Source organism: Lupinus angustifolius, chromosome LG18, assembly GCF_001865875.1.
Source record: "Lupinus angustifolius cultivar Tanjil chromosome LG18, LupAngTanjil_v1.0, whole genome shotgun sequence".
Lineage (NCBI taxonomy): Eukaryota > Viridiplantae > Streptophyta > Magnoliopsida > Fabales > Fabaceae > Lupinus > Lupinus angustifolius.
Window position 1 is genome coordinate 7,735,857 of NC_032026.1, and position 20,743 is coordinate 7,756,599.

General features: G+C 36.5%; 2 protein-coding genes across 6 annotated transcripts in view; one reads left to right on the top strand and one right to left on the bottom strand.

Moving 5' to 3' along the window:
• LOC109332851 (F-box/LRR-repeat MAX2 homolog A-like) lies at positions 2,625–5,147 on the top strand. The gene has a single exon (XM_019567947.1). It carries the CDS (start codon positions 2,844–2,846, stop codon positions 4,995–4,997), a length of 2,154 nt encoding a protein of 717 aa, XP_019423492.1. The 5' UTR covers positions 2,625–2,843; the 3' UTR covers positions 4,998–5,147.
• LOC109332850 (serine/threonine-protein kinase EDR1-like) overlaps positions 5,141–20,743 on the bottom strand; it is a 32,810-nt gene continuing 17,207 nt past the window's right edge. For 4 of the 5 annotated variants that reach the window (XM_019567944.1, XM_019567946.1, XM_019567942.1 and 1 more), the window contains 7 exons: positions 18,524–18,812; positions 7,080–7,203; positions 6,955–6,974; positions 6,540–6,696; positions 5,691–5,979; positions 5,536–5,608; positions 5,141–5,446 (listed from right to left, as the gene is read on the bottom strand). In XM_019567944.1, coding sequence (XP_019423489.1) covers positions 5,364–5,446; positions 5,536–5,608; positions 5,691–5,979; positions 6,540–6,696; positions 6,955–6,974; positions 7,080–7,203; positions 18,524–18,812 — 1,035 coding nt within the window. In that variant the 3' untranslated portion in view covers positions 5,141–5,363. The remainder of the gene's footprint in view (positions 5,447–5,535; positions 5,609–5,690; positions 5,980–6,539; positions 6,697–6,954; positions 6,975–7,079; positions 7,204–18,523; positions 18,813–20,743) is intronic. The other variant, XM_019567945.1, reaches the window with a different exon arrangement.

Sequence of the window (20,743 nt, forward strand, 5' to 3'; positions counted from 1 at the left end):
TTTGATCAAAGATATTATGTATGTATTGATAATATATACACTAATGATGCTTATAATTTATTTAATATTTATAAGATATGTATTTTTGTCAAAAATCTATTATGTGAATTTCAATGAGCAACAAAAGATTAGTTTGAGATATCAATTTCAAAATTTTGTTGTCTTGTCGTTAGTCATTCAAGTTTGAAAAATTCTCAATCATAACAAAAACAAATTCTCAATCATACGTCGTTAGTCATATATTGTTTCGTCTTATTTTGGCTATTATGTAGTAAGATAGAAGATAAATTTCTTGTAAATTATATAGTAATTTATATTGAAAAGGAAATAACTAAAAAAATTATCATATATGATCCTTCATATTCATCATTACTCAATTAATTTTAGTAATAAAATTGTAGTTAAATATTGTTGTCCCCTCTAAAATTTAAATCAAGATCCGCCACTACTCATGTATGTCCATGTTTTATATACATATATCAAATATACCTTTGGTTCACACATGATTAGTTTACTTTTCTCGAGGCATAAAAAGTTTACAAAGTTATATATATATATATATATATATATATATATATAACAATTTTCATATTTATATGTGAAAACAATACATTTGAATCATAGAACTATATATAATGCATGAATAATTAATTTTAAACTAGTTAATAGTCACGTAATTATTTAAAAGAGTTAAAGCTATATATAATATCTTTTAATCTTAACCATTTAAAAATGACTCAACAATTCATACTAGTTATTCTCATTTCTCATAATGACAACTCTACTTCCATATATATATACCATGTGAAGAACCTATTCCTACACTGTTTGAGAGAAAAAGAGGAAAACTTGCTCCTCTTAGTTCATGTATCTAATGTTTAAACGTTCAAACAAGAAAACTTATTTCTCTTATCCTCCTTTCCTTTTTTTGTTTCCCTTCTTATCCAAACACATGTTAGTCTTGTTGAATACATGAAACCTCTTTTCCTCTTTTTCTTTTGCAATGAAAAGAAAACATCGAACGTGACCATAATTTCTTATGGTTAGAGTCAAAGTGAATGATGCAAATTGCTATCCAGTTATGACTAAAGATAAAGCATGTGGCAAGCTTTAGTCCTTGTCCTTATCTCTTCATAGCTATAATTCCCCACTGATTGTTAACTAAAATACAAAACACTTAGAAGTTGTACCCAAATAATAAAGAACAAGAAGTTACTTTGTTTCATCGCATCTCAGTAATTTTTTTTGACAGGACAGTAAACTCACAAACACAATTACAAAATCTTATAAAGGTCAGTTAATGCTGAAAATATTTGGCATTTAATTGATAATTTGATATACATTAAAATCTATATTTAAAGACATGTGTGGAGATATATCTATAAAAAAGTTATAAATATTACTAAAATTTTGACAGCATATTAAAAAATTAATTCTAATTAAAATATAATTCTAAATTATGGTACCAAAAATATAAATATTTGTCACTAAATATTACATGCCATACATTTCCACATAAATTTTTCTCGAATATATAGAACATGACACGTGGGTCATGGGTGACCAATTACTAAACTGCTGTCTTTGTTGACCTACACCGAAGAAAAAGGGTAATACTTGGTCTTAAAATTGCGTCAGTGAAGAGAAAGATGACATCAAGTTAAAGGGTAACTTTCATGTAGAATACCCTGTGGCCATGGTAAAGTCCCACCCTTTACCCTATATTTGTCCAAAAAAAACTATATTCATCATATAATATAAAAATGTTAATTTTTATTTTTATAACTTTTACTTTAATTAAGAAATAGTTTTAAATTGGAGTACACAAATAGAGACGGGAAGAGGAAATATGGTCTGCATTCTTACATTCCCCTCTCAACCTCAATTACAGACACATACATCGTAATCACGTGGGTCCACATGCCCCGACAGAAGCCAATCATACACTATCATTAAGACTATCCCCTCTAGCACGTGTAATATTAGAGGAATCCTGTCCTGCAATACATGCTTTAATCTCTAATTCACTGTTTATTGGGTCTCATCATCACCTTTTAAATTCAATTAATAATTATAAATTATGTGTTCACTTATTTTATTAAACAATTTATTTACATAAACTGGAGAAAATGACAAGCTACTTTCATCCTTGATTTTCCTAGCCTATATCACAAGCCTAAATAAATTGTCATGTCTTTCAAATGGATTTTGGATTAGCTTCATTAACTACAACTATTTAGAGAGATACAGTAATGAATAAAAAAATGAATCAAATATTTATATATCTACTTTAAAAATTTATACATAATTAGTATGTATTCATCTAAATGATGATACATACAAATGTTAATGCTCCACTTTTTTTTGTGTTTTTATTTCCGAAGCACAAAAAAAATACAACTGTTAATGCATTTTTCCTCTAAAAATATAAAATCCTTCTAAACTTATACTAGTATTAATTAAGAGTATAAAAATTTATTTATACATAATTAATGCGTTATTCATTATCAATTTATATTATTTTTGTTTAAGACTATTTAATTATTGAAAAATGAATAGTGATAATGAGGGTAAACCTCGTTAATTAATTAGACTGTTATATATACTTTTACACTTCACCTTCCACTATTCTTTCTATCTTATCCATCTTCTTCTACTCATGATTCTGTCTTTGATTTCTCAAACACCCAGAAACAAACAATGATACTCACTTATCCCTAGACTACGAAATTTCAATCTATTCCCAATTCTCCCAAATATATATGTCACACCAGAAATAAAGTAAAACACAAAAATATTGAAAATTTCTGTTTACCGGAGCAAAGTAAAGAACATACTCTGTGATGGCCGGGAACAAAGAAACCACCATGAGCCACCTGCCGGAGGAGATCCTGACCAATGTTTTCGCCACCGTATCGGACACCCGGACGCGGAACTCTATCTCCCTTGTGTGCCAGAACTTCCTCCGGGTAGAGCGTAAGACGCGCGTCTCAATCACGCTCAGAGGTAACGCGCGTGACATGCACCTCCTCCCAACCTCCTTCCGCCACGTCACTGACCTAGACATCTCCAACCTCTCTCCGTGGGGCCACGCGCTCTTCTCCTCCTCCATTGACCCTCACCTCACGGCCCTCCGCCTCCGCGAAGCGTTTCCGCGCGTGACCTCACTCGCGCTCTACTCTCGATCTCCCATAACCCTCCACCTCCTCCTCCTCACCCCATGGCCTCACCTCCTCCGCGTCAAGCTCGTCCGGTGGCATCAGCGCCTGCCGGAGTCACCGCCGGGGTCCGACTTCGCCGCCGTTTTCGAGCATTGCCAATCACTCAGCTCCTTCGACCTCTCCAGCTTCTACCACTGGCCCGAAGACCTCCCTCCAGTAATCAAAGCAAATCCGGTAACCGCCGCTTCGCTACGACAAGTCAACCTATTAACGACGTCGTTAACTGAGGGTTTCAAATCTCACGAAATCACGCAAATTACCGAATCATGCCCCAACTTACAGCACCTTCTTCTTGCTTGCAGCTTCGATCCAAGGTACCTTGGGCACGTTGGCGATGAAACCCTGTTATCTATAGCTTCCAATTGCCCGAACCTATCCGTTCTCCACCTTGCTCATACGACGTCGTTTTCGAACCAAAGAGGCGATCCGAATGACGATGGGTTTACTAATGAGGACGCTAGTGTTACTACTGCAACGCTGGTTGAGGTTTTCTCAGGGTTACCGTTGTTGGAGGAGTTGGTTCTGGATGTTTGTAAAAATGTCAGAGAGAGTAGTTTAGCTTTGGAAGTGTTGAATTTGAAGTGCCCGAAATTGAAGGTTCTTAAGTTGCGCCATTTTCATGGGATTTGTTTGGCAATTGGGTCGCAGCTTGATGGGGTTGCACTTTGTCAAGGGCTGCAAACACTTTCTATTAGTAACTGCGCCGACTTGAACGACATGGGTTTGATTGAGATTGCTAGAGGTTGTTCCAGGTTGAGAAAGTTTCAAGTTCAGGGCTGTAAGCACATTACTGAGCAAGGGTTGAGGACCTTGACTTGTTTACTAAGAAGGACTTTGATTGATGTTAAGATTTCTTGCTGTTTGAATCTTGATACCGCGGCGTCTCTCAGAGCTTTGGAGCCAATAATGGACCGGATTGAGAGGCTTCATGTGGATTGTGTGTGGAATGGATTGAAGGAAAGTGATAGCCTGGGACAGAGTTTTGTCAATTTCGTTGAGCGCAATGGGTTGGATGAACTATGTTCTGGTGACCTGAATGGAGATAAATTTGTGGCAGATTTTGGGAGTGAGAAATGGGAGGGTAGTAGCCAAAAGAAAAGGCAGAGATATAGTTATTCATCATCGTCAGAGGTTGATCATTCAGTGTTGCAAAGCGGTGGGACTGGTTACATGTGCAGCAGCTGGGAAAGGCTGCAATATCTTTCTCTTTGGATAGGGGTTGATGATCTGTTGACTCCGTTGCCAATGGCAGGGTTGGAGGATTGCCCAAATTTGGAAGAGATTAGTATAAGGGTGGAAGGAGATTGCAGGGGAAAGCCGAAACCATCAGAGAGTGAATTTGGTTTGAGCATTCTGGCTTGCTATCCTAATCTCACTAAAATGCATTTAGATTTTGGTGATACAAGAGGTTATGCACTGACCGCACCGTCAGGGCAAATAGATTTGAGTCTCTGGGAGAGGTTCTTCCTGAATGGAATTGGCACACTGAGTCTAGAACAACTTGATTATTGGCCACCACAAGATGAAGATGTGAACCACAGGAGTCTCTCACTACCAGCTGCTGGCTTGCTACAAGAATGTTATACTTTGAGGAAGCTTTTTATCCATGGTAGAGCTCATGAACATTTCATGAATTTTTTCCTCAAGATACCAAATCTAAGAGATGTGCAGTTGAGGGAGGATTATTATCCAGCATCTGATAGTGACATGAGTACAGAGATAAGAGTATGCAGCCGTTTTGAAGATGCACTAAATAGGCGTCCAATCAGTGACTAAACTGTGATAGTTCATGCTGTTAACATGGAAAATACATGGATACTAACCTCATACCATGTCTTTAGCTTTTTTTCTTATAACCTGTAACAAATTCAATACTGTCCAAATTTTGAGTGAAGAATAAATTGTACTATACTCAGATTTGAAATAGATTTGATCCTTTTATTGCACATAAAGTATTGAAGAGAGATTGATAAAATTCATCTTATCTCATTGCCCCAAAAAAGAGACTAGTAGCACAGATACTAGACAAGAGTTGGGCCTTGAAAATATGAACAAAATTCACAACAGTTCACAACTTCAGCCGAGAACACAATGTAACAACTCTACCCAAAGTTTTCTATTTACAAAAGACATATAATTGTATCAGCACAATGAGTACTCAATGTCCACCAAGCGAGAAAGAATCTCCTCACAACTTGGCCGCTCCTGTGGTTCTGCCCAACATTCTGCATACAAAAAATGGAAGTAATGAAGTTATAAACCAGATAAGTGTTAGTTTAACATGAACATGTTAAAAAATGAAAGTTGAAGGGACCTGAAATCAGCCTGCCTAGTGGGCCTTCCGGAATCTCCAATCTGGAACCCTCATTAGCGACGGAATAAACCACCTGAATACCAGAGAAAGTGATTGTATGGCATAAATACCTAAAAAATTTGGACTAAATAGAAACAATCATGTTTTGAACATACCCTCTCAGGTGGAACACCTTCCCATGGTCTGCTCAAGGTGCAGAGCTCCCACATTATCACCCCGAAGCTAAAGATATCACATTTTTCAGTGAAAGGTTCATTTCGGATAAGTTCAGGAGCCATCCATTCTGGAGTTCCAGCCGATGAAGAATCTCTTATAGGAGAATCTGTCATTATTCTTGAAAGGCCAAAATCACATATTTTCACGGCCCAGTGCTTATTCACTAGACAGTTTGCACTTTTCAGATCACGGTGAACAATCTTCATTCGGTGTATGCACATCAACCCCCTAAATATAAACACAATCAAGGTATTCTCATCAATATTGACAGAACAAATGTGATATTTTCCAATATAGTTAAAGAATTAACATTTGTAACGAAGTAAAATATCCTAACCCTAAAGAAAGAGGAGGTAATAGTGATAAATGAAATTTGTTTTCAGAAGACACAATTTCACTTCGACAAAAAATGGCTTGACTGAAAGGCTAGATCATCTGTATCTGATAACTTTTGTGGTCATAAACACGTAAGGCTCAAAACTAATGAGAAGTAAATCCCAGTTCTCTTTCATAAGGGAAAAGGCATTGTTCACTGTTCAACGGGATTCTTTTCAATATTTCACAGATGATTGAATACAGAATTATTTTATCAGTGTCTTAGTCTAATTAAAGATGAACAAGGTCATGAAACACAGAAAATAACAGCTATTTCTCAACCGTGCGAAGTTTTTCTTTATTTATTGGAAAAAAGTGAAGCAGTAATAGATGTGTCTGTGTAACACATTTTTAGCAAAAATGCCAATGAAGAAAATGAGATTGTGTAAGGTATTAACAATCACGATACATACTTGCATATGTCATGCAACATCTTTAGTCTTCTCCGCCAACTAAGCCTTTTCTTTTGACCACCCAAATGCATCAAGTAATACAATGATCCCATCTCCATATACTCTGTAACCATTGACAAACGTGGAGGCTTTGTGCAAGCACCAAGAAATAAGATAACTGCATAAAATTTCATCACTAGATAAGTAACAGCTGAAATCAAAGGAAAAATCTAACATGAGATATTCTTAACTATAAATGCATAAGATATTGTCAAACTTATGAGCAAGGAAGAGTTTATTTTAATGATTATTTCGTCTTTTAATAATATAAGGCAATACTTTAGATTGCCTTGCACTAATTACCATATCTGGAAAAGAAATCATGCAAGTGAAAGCCATACTTATAAAAGTAACAAGTCAGGATGTTGAAGAATACCATTAGGATGTCGGAGCCGGCTGGAGGAAAACAAATACCAAAATTCAAAAAGAGAAGAGTCAGTAAAATGTTGGATATAACAAAAGAAATGCCAACAAACAGCATATCAACGAGTCACGAGTTACCTGAGAATGGATATCTCATTGCAGAAATCTTCCATGTTTTCGGAAGTTAAATCTTGCTCTAGAAAAACCTTGATTGCAACCTCTGTGCCATTCCATATGCCACGGAAGACTTCACCAAAGAACCCTGGAACAGAAATTGGTCAAGCGACTATTTCTTTACTAGATCATCTGTCAAGAACAGTCTCTTTAACATGCCAGAAAGACAATTTGATTTCCAGTAATTCTCAAGAAAACGAGTACCAAAGATGCATTATCCATCAATATCAGAATCCAAACATAAAGAAAGAAATTGGTTTAAGTTAGTAGTCAAAAATTGTAAAGATGATTGGTTGTGACATCAAATTACAAATTGAAATGGATACTTTTTGAATCATCAATGTATCCTACTGTACAGTTTAGTAACAGATTCGCTTTAAAAAGAGCTAAAACTTTAATGAATTCATCATATGTTGAGAATCTAATTTTGATTTCTTCCTTTAAAGTAATTAAGCATTTACAGTCCCCCTAGATACGATTATTTTTATTACTTGCCTACACTTGTAGTATTGCACACATCAGATTCTTTAAAAACATATATATTCTTTAATTTCTTTCCACTTTCTCAATACATTCCAGCCTTGACCGAAACCTAACATGCTTTCTTTTCTTATTCTCCTTTTATGTTTCTTTTTCCCTCCCTAAAATCAGATTCACATTCCTAGACAACCCCAAAGACTTGAAATTGTGATAAGGATTTAATGTTAGTCAGTTACCATATGTTGTGTCAGCTGTCCTATTCCCTTGTAAGGCTATGACTATAAAGCTTTGTCAATACCCATTCTATTAGACAGTTATAACCAGTTTCCAATATCCTTACTTACTCTTGTAATCCATTCATTTTCATCAATTAGAGAATCTCTGAGTTCCTCTTTTTTTAATTCCATGTTCCTTGTTTTGATTTCTTCCAATTCATTGAAATTCCTAGGGTTTTTAGTTCTCATTCTTAGCCCTTATCAAGTTGTTACTAAAGTTGTATCCTTCCTCAGGTGAAAATGGCAGAATCCACTAAAGCTCAAGCATCAATGATAGAAATGGAGGACGATTGGAAGTCCGCTTTGCTGAAAGAATTGAATCACGAATGGTGGAATTGGTATTGCATAGAAAGGCTATAGGCTTTATAGTCTAGATTCATTGTATTTGTCTAGGTTCATTATATCTGTCCAGATTCATTGTATCTGAAGTTCAACTGCACTGCAGTTGCTATAAGTTCGTCTAATCATTGCAATTGGATTGATTTGTTGAATGGAATAAAAATATAGAAACAAGATTTCTCTCTATCTCCTTCCTTAACTCCTCTTTAACAGAGACATTGAATGAGTCCCTGAAAATGACCATAGCAAAAGCATTGAAACATGATCGACCAGAGAAGGTAAATGAAGCTAACAAATCCCCAGCCAGTAGAAGAGTTTTTTGCTCAGGTGACAGCCACAACTCTCACTACTCAAGTGGAAAAAGGTTAGCTAGAATAGATTTCTCACACTTTAATGGTGAAAATATGAATGAGTGGCTATATCAATGTGAGATGTATTTCTTGATATATAATACTCCTGAAAACATAAAGGTTAAATTGGTTGTGATACATTGAGGGTAAGGCTTTACAAGGCATCATGTCTTTGCTAAATCAATGATCATGGCTCAAGTGTGGCTGAAGTGGGAAGAGTATGTGAATGTTTTGATGGATACTTTTGGGGAAGTGTGTGATGACCCCATGACTGAACTTATGAAGTTAAGGCAAAAAGGGACAGTGACTGAATTTCATGAAAAATTTGATGCTATTATGTATACCCTAAGTTATTTCTTAAGGGGACTCAAGCATGATATTTAGATGCCTATTAGAATATTGGACCCAAGGTCAGTGAGGCAAGCATTTTCCTTAGCAAAACTGTATGAATCAGCCAGTGTCCAGGGACCTCATAGTCATGCTATGGGAAAGTTCACCAAGACACCAACTCATTCTAAGCCTATCCTAATCTCAAAACCCATTACCTCAATTGATAACACTATTGAGGCATTCAAAAGTAAACCAAAAGGACCTAGAAGTCCAACACCCACTTATATGAATAAGAGAATATTAAAAGGTTCGTGTTATTTCTCTGATGAAACGTACACCCCTTAACACAGTTTGACACAAAAAAATCCAATTAACATTTGCTAGATACAAATGAGATGAGTGATGAAGAGGGGTGAGTGTGAAGTAGGAAATGAGAGTAAGGAACAATACGAACCTCACATTTCAGTTAATGCACTCATTGGAATCTCTAGTTTTAGAACTATGAGAGTAACTAGAAGTCACATGAAGAAGTTGTTACACATATTGATAGATAGTACCAGTACTCATAACTTTTTGGATGTTAATATGGCCAAAACGTTGGGGTGTAAAATTGAGAATTTAGACCTGTTGACTGTAATAGTGGTTGTGGGACAAAATCAAGATTTCATTGAACAGTTGGTAACACTAGGTGATATAACTTGGAATTTTGATAAGCTAAGTATGGATTTCAAGGTCTAAGGAAGAAGACGTGTGCTAAGAGGAGCTTCCCACACTCATGTGAAAAGTGTCAACAATCATTAGGAAAAACTCTTGAAAATGGTGTTAACTTATGAATGATACATATATGTGAAAGGGAAGGTTGTTTGTTAGAGGCCTTGACCACTCATGTTGAGCAAGATGAGTTGACCTTACAGATTACCGAGGTATTAGATCACTATGAAGATATCTTTGAAGAACCAAAGGAGTTGTCTCCTATGATGGAAGGACATAATCATTAGATTCCATTGCAGCAAGGGGTTAATCCAGTAAATAAAAGGTCATATACATATATTGGTCAACAGAAAGATGTTATAGATAAACTAGTATAAGAAATGGTGGAGTTAGGTATTGTCCAAAATAGCAACAATCCTTATGCAAGTCCAGTAGTGCTAGTGGGCAAGAAGGATGGCTCTTGGCGACTTTGTGTAGACTACAGAGAGCTTAATAAAGGTACAATTAAAGAAAGGTTTCCAATTCTTTTACTTGAGGACCTCATGGATAAATTGAATGGGTCAAGTCTCTTTTCTAAGACAAATTTGGGGTATGGTTACCATCAAATCAAAATGGAACCTCGTGATGTTCATAAACCAACTTTCAAGACTCATGGAGGCCATTATGAGTACTTAATGATGCCAATTGGGCTCACTAATTCACATGCCACCTTCCAGAGTTTTATGAATTCAATATTCAAGGATTTTCTGAGAAAAGTTTTGTTAGTATTTTTTTATGATATTTTAATATACAATTGTTGTATGGAGCACCATATAATACACCTCGAGAAAATACTCAATGTGATGAGACAACAAAGACTTTAGCCAAGAGATTAGAGTGTTATTTTGGGGTACAAAAGTTTGAGTATTTAGGCTATTTCATCTCCAAGGAGGGTGAGTCAATTGATCCTTCAAAGATGAAGGTTGTGAAGGACTGGCCATCACCTCAAAACATTAAGCAATTGAGAGGATTCCTAGGATTAACAAGATATTACAGAATATTTGTGAAGGGATATGGGGGAATAGCTAAACCTTTGACTGTCATGCTTAAGAAGAGCAACATTAGTTGGGCTTCAAAAGCCAAGTTAGCTTTCCAAAAGTTAAAGGACTCGCTCATTCAAGTTCTTGTGTTAGCACTACTAGATTTCTCTAAAACCTTCATCATTGAACCTGATGCTTCAAGGTAGGGAATGAGAGTAGTCTTGATGCAAGACCACCATCCCATAGTCTTTCTCAGTAGATCTTTGAATCAGTAGATCTTTGAATCAGTAGATCTTTGAATCAGCGACAAGAAGCATTGTCCACCTATGAAAGAGTTGTTGGCAATAGTTTTTGCATTACAGAAATGGAGACATTACCTCCTAAATAAAAATTTCATCATCAAAACTGATTATAGAAGTTTGAAGTATATCCTAAATAAAAAATTGGCTACTACTTTTCAACAAAAGTGGTTGGTAAAGTTGATGGAAATTGATTTCTCAATCGACTATAAGCAAGGCAAGGACAATGTAGTAGTCGATGTCTTATCTAGGACGGAGAGAGTGGAAATCAATAATATTCAGGTGATATCTTATCTAGAATGGAGAGAGTGAAAATCAATAATATTCAGGTGCATACAGTGGAATCAGGTTTAATGAAAAGAATTAGACAAACTTGGTTGACTGATAGAGACATTTAGAAACTTATTCAACAACTTCAAAATGATCCTACTTCTCCTTATTAGCCTAACTTATGATATTAGATTAATAATTGTAATCAGCTTTGCTAATCAAAGCTTTGTGTATGCAGTTTGCCTTATTAGTCTTTTAGCTAAGCCTTCTAGTTAGTTAGAATAGAAGCTTCTAGATGAATGGCAGTTACAATAATGTAACTGCTTCTATAGATAGAAGTTGAACCTTGTATTCATTATAACAATTACAAAAATAACTCTTTTCTTTTTCTTTCTCTTATCTCTTCTTCGTTTTATCATTCTTTCAGGGTATCAAGAGCTTTTATGGCCAACGCCACCACTAATCCTCCTCCTTCCATGGATTCTCCACCAAATTCTTCCAATGTTGCGCCAGTTCAAGCCGTAGCTCCAGTTCTTTCTCTTCCAGCACCAGTTGCGAAGCTCACAGAGCAGAACTACCTCACATGGAGTCAGTTCATGATAGATTTCCTTAAATCCAATCATGTTCTTAGGTTGTCGAATCCGGAATTTCCACCTCAATTTCTTATAGAATCAGATTTTGCTAATCATCGCATCAATCCAGGGTTTTTGAGCTGGGAAGAACAGGATCAAACCGTGTTCTCCTGGATTCTCAATTTAATCTCTGAATCTCTGCAACCACGAGTTACAGGTTGTACTTCTACCTTTCAATTATGGCATGAATTGCATTCTTTCTGTAATGCACATACTAAAACACGTAGTCATCAACTTAGGACACAACTTCGTGGAATTTCTCAAGGATCTAGTTCAATTTCTAATTATTTCTCAAAAATTAAAATGCTTACTAATTCTTTAGCATCAATTGGAACTCCAAATTTCATTAGAAGAACATGTTGATTGTATTTTAGATGGACTTAATGAGGAATATCACACTGTTATTACAATCATTGAAAGTCAAGTTCATCTTCCTTCCATTAATGAACTGGAATAGTTCTTACTTACATATAAATCTAGGTTGGTAAAGAATAAACATAAAACTGTTTCTGATGCACTATCTGCCAATGTTGTTGCTGCTAAACCACCATCACCTGCCTCTATGACTCACACTGCTCCATTTTCGTCATCTCATCCACCTTATCGTGCAAGTTTTCCTCAACACCACATGTACATGGTTATTCTTGACAGATTCATAGTGGTTCTCGTGGTGGAGGAAGGTTTAACAATCGTGGTAGTCGTGGTGGAAGGTCCTCAAGCAAAATTTCCACCTATTTCTGTGATTACTGCAACAAATATGATCATGATGTGGCCTAGTGCTACTATGCACCATATGATGCTTTCTACACCATGCATTATTCTTATAGACATAACTCTATTGATACTTATCCACATTCAAGTTCTTATCCCTCTCATATGCACTATCCAGCTCCTCCTACATCTGGGTATGCCCTGCCTCCTCCTCCCACAAGGCCAAGACAATCCTTTCATTCCTACAGTCATTCAAGACCTGCTTACAATCAACATCCTAAAAGAGCTACTAAACCTTACTCATCCTATGTTCATCTATCTCCTTATGCTATGAATATCACACACATTGATCAAGAATCCAGCAAGCCATCTTTGTGGTATCCTGACTCAGGTGCCATAAACCATCTCATTGTTGATCCCTCATTTCTACCTGAACCAACTGAACAGTTTGTCTCAGATCACATTTACATGGGTAATGGTAACAAAGCTACTATTACAAGTTGTGGACATGCTTATATTCAGTTTCCTTTTAATTCCAAAGTGTCTATGTCCTTACATAACTTGCTTCTTGTTCCTACAATTATAAAGAATCCTATTAGTGAGTCTCAGTTTGCTAGGAATAATCAATGTTTTTTTGAATTCCACCCTAATCATTGTTTTGTCAAATTTCAGGCTACTAAGCAGGTGTTTCTTCAAGGTTCTCTTACTGCAGAAGGGCTCTATGTTTTCCACAATCTTCTGTCACCAACTTCCTTACATTGTAATTTCAATTCAAGGCTATCTTTGTATGCAAATAACATTGTTTCTTCTAGTTCTAGAAATTTGTCTTCATACTTACTTCGGTACTAACTAGGACATGCCCATGAGGCTGCTTTAAAGAGTGTCCTTCAACAATGTAATATCTCACATTCTAATAAAACTAATCTTGATTTTTCTACTGTTTGTTACTGTGCTACAGCTCAAACTACACTCTTCTACATCTACTTCCATTTATAGTGAACCTTTTGATCTCTTATACCTAGATCTTTAGGGTCCTGCATCTATCCATTCAGAATCAGGGTTTAGATATTATTTGTCTATTGGTGATGTGCACATCAAACATACTTGGATTTATCTTCTAAAGAAAAAGTCAGACACACTATACTTGTTTCAACATTTTGTAAAACTGGTCCATACTCAGTTTCACCTAGATATCAAAGTTATTCAAAGTGATTGAGGAAGAGAGTTTAGACCATTTACTCAGTTTCTCAATTCATTAGAGATAGTTCACAGAGTCTCATGTCCACATACTCATCATCAACATGGGACTATTGAGAGAAAGCAAGGCATATTGTAGAAACTATCTTTACTTTCTCATGCCTCTCTGCCCTTGTCATATTGGAAATACGCATTTACTACTGCAGTATATCTCATTAATAGATTGTCATCACTCACAGTCAATCCGTCCTCTCCTTATTTCCTTCTATTTGGGGATCAACCTAACTATTCTTTTCTTAAAATATTTGGATGTGCTTGTTTTCCTCTATTGAGACCCTACACAAGTCATAAGCTTGAATTCAAGTCCTCTAAATGCACTTTTCTTAGTTACTCAGCCCATCATAAAGGGTACAAATGTATGGCAAAAGATGGCAGAGTCTATATTTCTAAAGATGTTATATTCAATTAACACAATTTTCCCTATGCATCAACAACCTCTCCTCTATCCAATTCTGAATTATCCTCTACCCATGTGTCATCTCCCACTACCTTAACTCATCATTCTCCACAAAATGTTTCCTCCATTAATAATATTGTTAACATTGCACCCTCATCCTCTCTTACTATTCTTACAGATTCCCCTGGTCATATTCCTGGGTGTCCTTCCATGTCCAGTACTCAAAGAGTCTCTCCTTCATCCTCAAAGCTACCATTACAACTATCACAATCTACTACATTAGAGTCTTCCTCTATCCCACCACCTACTATTGTTCCTAGGTATATTCATCCAATGCAGGCCCGTTACAAATCTGGTTTTGATAAGTCCTTCATTCCTAGAGTTCTTAGGGTATTTCTAGCTCAAACTGAACCTACATCTGCCAAGATAGCCCTAAATGATCCTCTTTACTTTCAAGCTATGCAAGAGGAATACAATGCTCTAATTCAGTTGGGTACATAGTCTGTTGTTGATTTACCTCCAGGAAAACAAGTCATTGGTTGTAAGTGAATGTTTAGGATTAAAGAAAATCCTGATGGGACAGTTAACAGATATAAGGCAAGACTTGTTGCAAAAGGATTTCATACAAAGCATTAACTATACTGAAACTTTTCCCCAGTTGTGAAGCCTATCACCATTAGAATTCTATCGACCTTAGCAATGACCTTCAAATGGCCTCTGGAACAGTTAGACATTAATAATGCGTTCCTCAATGGTCTACTCAATGAAGAAGTATATATGTTGCAGCTTGCTGGATTCATCAGTGTTGCTAAATCTCAAGTTTGCAGACTTCACAAAGCACTCTATGTCCTCAAGCGGGCTCTTAGGCAATGGTTTGAAAGACTTAAGGGCACTTTACTTCAGTTTGGCTTTCAAATCAACAAGTGTGATAATTCTTTGTTCAATCACACCTCATCTACTTACAAACTATATGTGTTAGTCTATGTGGATGATATTATTGTCATTGGATCCTCTATTCATCATATTAATCAAATCATTGATAAGCTTAGCACTACTTTTGAACTAACGAGGCTAGGTTGTTTGGATTATTTTCTGGGTATTGAAGTCAAATACATGTCCAATGGGTCTCTTTTTCTATCCCAAACTAAGTATATCAAAGACATTCTCAGGAAAGCCAACATGGACTCAGCCAAGCCATCTCCTACTCCTATGTCCACTTCCTACAAATTAACCAAAACAGGATCCTCTGGTTTTGAAAATCCTACATTATACAGATTCATAGTAGATACTCTACAATATGCAACAATCACAAGACCTGACCTTGCATTCAGTGTCAACAAAGTATATCAGTATATGTCTAATCCTTTGGATCATCACTGGGTTGTTGTTAAGAGGATACTAAGGTACTTACAAAGGTCACTAACTATGGGTATTCAACTTAGACCTGCTAGCTCCACCCCTCTACTCATTACTACATTTTGTGATGCAGATTAGGCATCAGACCCTGATGACAGAAAATTTGTTTCAGATGTTTGCCTCTTTGTAGGTCCAAACATTGTTACTTGGAGGTCAAAGAAGCAGCAAATTGTCTCTAGGTCTAGTACTGAAGTTGAATATCGAAGTCTAGCCCTAGCCTCTCAAGAGATCATCTGGATTGAATCACTTCTCTCAGAACTTCAGTTTCCCTATCAATCTCCACTGGTTTTGTGTGATAACCTGAGTACTGTGGCAATGACACACAATCATGTTCTTCATCACAGAACTAAACACATTGAGTTGGATGTATTCTTTGTAAGAGACAGAGTCCAATCAAAGCTTCTACAAGTCAAGCATATACCATCTGAACTCCAGACAATTGATGCCCTTACTAAGCCTTTGTCTAATTCAAGATCTCTTTCAATCGGGAAGCTTCTTCAAGTGGTTGACAAGTCCTCAACTCACCCTTAGCTTCAAGGGGGAATATTAGACTAACTGATTATATTAGATTAATAATTGTAATCAAAACTTAGTGTATGCAGTTTACCTTATTAGTCTTTTAGCTAAGCCTTCAAGTTTGTTAGAATAGAAGCTTCTAGATGAATGGTAGTTACAATTATGTAACTGTCACATGCCTTGTAACTGCTTCTATAAATAGAAGCTGAACCTTGTGTCTATTTTAACAATTACAAAAATAACAATCAAAATAGAAAGTTACTCTTCTCTCTTTCTTTCTCTTCTTTCTTCTTCGTTTTATCATTCTTACACTCATAAGCATCATTATTGGGATGGGAATGAACTTATAAGAAAAGGCAAGCTTGTGATTAGAACAGATCCTCAATTGCGGAAAGAGGTTTTACAGTGGATGCATACTACAGCCTCAAGTGGATACTCAGGGAAGAATGCAACAATGCAGATGGTTAAGTCTATTGTCTATTGGAAGGGGTTAATCAAAGAGGTGCAAGATTTTATCAAGAAATGTCCAACTCGTCAAAGATGTAAGTATGATACATTAGCCCATTTGGGGTTACTCCAACCCTTGCCAATTCCTGAACATGTAGGACGACATATTACCATGGATTTTATCGAAGGACTACCTACTTCTCAGAAAAACTGTCATTTTTGTAGTTGATAGATTCAGCAAGACTATTCATTTCATGAGCCTTTCTCAATCTTTTTTTCAAATTACATGGCTTCCCAGAATTCATTACAAGTGATAGAGATATAATTTTTATCAGCATATACTAGCAGGGATTGATGGCTTTTCAGGGTGTTCAACTACAACTTTCCTCAGCTTATCACCCACAAACATATGGGCAATTTGAGGTTGTCAATAGGTGTTTGGAGACCTACTCATGTGCATGAGTTCTGATACTCCACAAAATTGGTCAAGATGGATTCCCTTAGTTGGGTGGTGGTATAATACTACCTTCCACACCTATATCATGCAGATCCTTATGGAATTGTTCATGGGCAGCCTCCTCCTACTTATCTTCCTTATTTGCCAGAAGAATCTAAATTTGAATTAATAGACAGAAGTTTGGCAAAGAAAGAAATGTTGTAAGTCTTAAAAGTTTCATTTGAGAAGAGCACAACATAGGATGAAGCAAGTGGCAGATAGACAGAACAGACAAACAATTTCATATAGGGGAAGTGGTCTATGTTAAACTCCACCTATACAGACAAGTTTCAATAGTTAATCGTAATAATGAGAAGTTGGCTCCAAAGTACTTTGGTCCCTTTCCATTTGAAGATAAGATTGGTGCAATAACTTATAAGTTGATTTTACCCTATCAATCAAAAGTCAATAATGTCTTCCATGTATCTCAGTTAAAAAAACATGTATGTGAAGCAGTTGTGTCTACTCAACTACCCTCGGGGAACACTGAAGTTACTGCTACTCATGAACCTGAGGCCATCCTTGACAAAGCTACAGTGAAAAGAAGAGGCCAAGCTGTCACTAAAGTACTGGTCAAGTGGAAGCACCAAACTGCAGAGGATTCTACATGGGAATTCTATTATGATCTCATGAAGAAGTTTCATTCTTTCCATCCTTGAAGTGTCCTTGAGGACAGTGATTTCGTGAAGTACAATGATGAGGAGTTAAATGTTAGTTAGTTACCATATGTTGCGTTAGTTGTCCTATTCCCTTGTAAAGCTACAATTATAAAGCTTTGTCACTACCAATTCTGTTAGACGGTTATAATCAGTTTCCAATATTCTTTCTTACTCTTGTAATCCATTCATTTTCATCAATAAGAGAATCTTGGAGTTCTTCTTTTCTGAATTCCCCATTCCTTCTTTTTAAGTTCTTCCAATTCATTGAAATTCCTAGGGTTCTTAGTTCCCTTTCTTAGCCCTTATCAAGTTGATGACACCAAAATAGGGAAAACAAAGCAATCATCCATATCTTTCCAGTGAGGTAAGATTTAGTACTGAAGGTATTTTTAAGGTTCTCTGAGACCATATGTTCCTTTTGAAAACCAGGTATGGAAAGAATTGGGAATTTTTCCCATTGGCTGTAAGCCTGTAACAGATCTAATACGGATTCTGGACCATATCTGTCACAAACCCAATGCAAAAAAGAGATATCTTGACCAGAGCTGTCATAAAACCTATACAGAAATGTAGACATATCATCGGATCTGTGACAACCCAACTAAGAAATGTACGCAGATCTGTCAAAACCCAACATCGAAATGTGGAAATCTAGCCACAAACAATGATTCAAAAAACATATCCACAATTCAATGTGACTCTTAAACTTGTAGGCAGTTTGGATCATATGACATTTGAATGATATAAATGGCACTGTTCAAAACATAAATCATATTATTTCAATAACTATGAGGCTATACTTACCAATCCCCACACGGGTTCCAACAGTTAATTCTGAGAAATCAATATTCCATCCTTCATATGGTAAAAGAGGTTTATTGTTGAACATTGGTGACTCAAGGACTCTATTCCAAGTCGACTCCATTTCATCATTCATTCCCTGTCCTGATGGCCCACTTCTATCAGAAGCTTGACCTCCATAATCATGTGGTGAAGATGGTAATGACATTGCCGTTTGTGAAGTTACTTGGCCAAGCTGACGAGAATATAAGGCGGAACTTCCATTGTAACCATCACGATTGAAACTTGGCAGCTGTCATTGCATGACGACAATCACATGTACAAGTTAGAAGATATTTAAACTAAAATGAATAAGTAAATATTACCCCACCCTCACCCCCCAAAAAAGCAAAAAGGCAGAAGACCAACTTCATGTTTTAAAATAGAAGCTAATCCAAGTTTTTCTAGACAAAGCCACACATGCTAATATTATAATCATCAATAATTACAAAATAAATAATTCACACGACACTAACTTCAATAAAACCATGAACTTTATGGGGCTGGGATTGGAAGTGAACACAAACTTTGTGCATGGCGCACAGTAGATACTTTAAGCCTTATTGCAGAAGATCATCCTTAATCACACAAGAAACCCTAATCTAGATCCATTAAACCCTAAACTCTTTGTTTTTCTACAACAAACCCTTCACTTCTGTTGATATTGTGAATGATAGTAAGGCTCAGGACATAGGCACATAGACTTCCATTGTATTCTTTTATATACTTGTACATTAGTTAACATCAATAAGATAAGTTTCATCTCCTTCATCTCTTCCAACAACTTCATTCTTTCATATAATGAAAGGTACCATTTCAAATATCAGACTTTGTTATTACAACTTACTCCCACAATGATAACACTGGTATCGTGAATTGTAAGAATTATAGAAGAATTGAAAAGGAAAAGCCCCTACCCAGAATCAAATTGATTCTGCTAGGGTTCTAAGTAAGAGTTTTATTAGATTGAAGAAGAAGATTAGACTAGAGTAGGTTACAAGGTTCCCCCGAGCCTTTTCTCCCACTGATTCCACAATCAGTGCACTCCACACTCTTCTAACTAACTTTCCCTCCACTGTAGTGTTCACTTAATAGAAAAATCCTAACCAACAATTAATTGTCTAACGGCATAGTTGTAATTTTGCTATCCCTTAGCCACACACCTCTTTTCCCTCTCTTATACACGTTCTTAATAATAGGCTTTAGCCTATCAATACCCCCTCTAAAAGAACCAACTTGTCCTCAAGTAGAAAGTCTGGAAACCTCTCTTGTATGGCTGTTGCTCCTTCCTAAGTAGAGTCATGGTCAGGGAGATCCTTCCACTTCACTAACACTTCTAGATTGCCTTGGTTATCTTCTCTGTTGTTGATGATGTTTTATGGGATGACCTCCAATTCCAATTCCTCATTTAACATAGGAGGCAGGGGCTGAGGTTGTTGATGAGGTTTTAATGCTTTCTTTAAGAGGGACACATGAAACACAGGATGAATTTTGGCCTGAGGAGGTAAGGTTAGTCTATAGGCCACTACTCCCAACTTCTCTACCACCTCATAAGGGCCATAATACATGGGAGCTAACTTAGCACAGGGTCTGTTAGCCAAGGTCTTGAGCTTGTATGGTTGCAACTTGAGGTAAACCCAGTCATTCACTGCAAAGTCAACAACCCTTCTATGCTTATTTGCTTGTTGTTTCATGAGGTTTTGAGCTTTAAGCAGATTATGCTTTAACTCCTCCAGAACTACATCTCTTTGGTGACACAAGTTGCTCACCTCCTCCACCCTTGTAGGAATAGTCCCTGCCCTCAACAATGTAGGGGTTTCCCTGCCATATAATGTTCTGAAAGGAGTCATCTTAGCAAAGTCATTGTAGTTGGTATTAAACCAGAATTCTGCCCAATGCAACCAATTCAACCACTGTTTCTAGGCCTTGGACTCACAAAGCACCTTAGGTATGTCTCTAGGAACCTATTTGTCACTTATGTTTGCCCATCTATTTGTGGGTGGTAAGAGGTGCTACATAGTTCCAGACATCCTAAACAATTCCTTCCAAAATTGGCTTAGAAACATAAGGTCCCTATTAGAGACTATGGATGAGGGAAAACCATGTAGCTTGACCACTCCTTTTATGAAAACAGAGGCCACATCCTTGGCAGAATAAGGGTGACCTATAGCAAAAGCATGCATA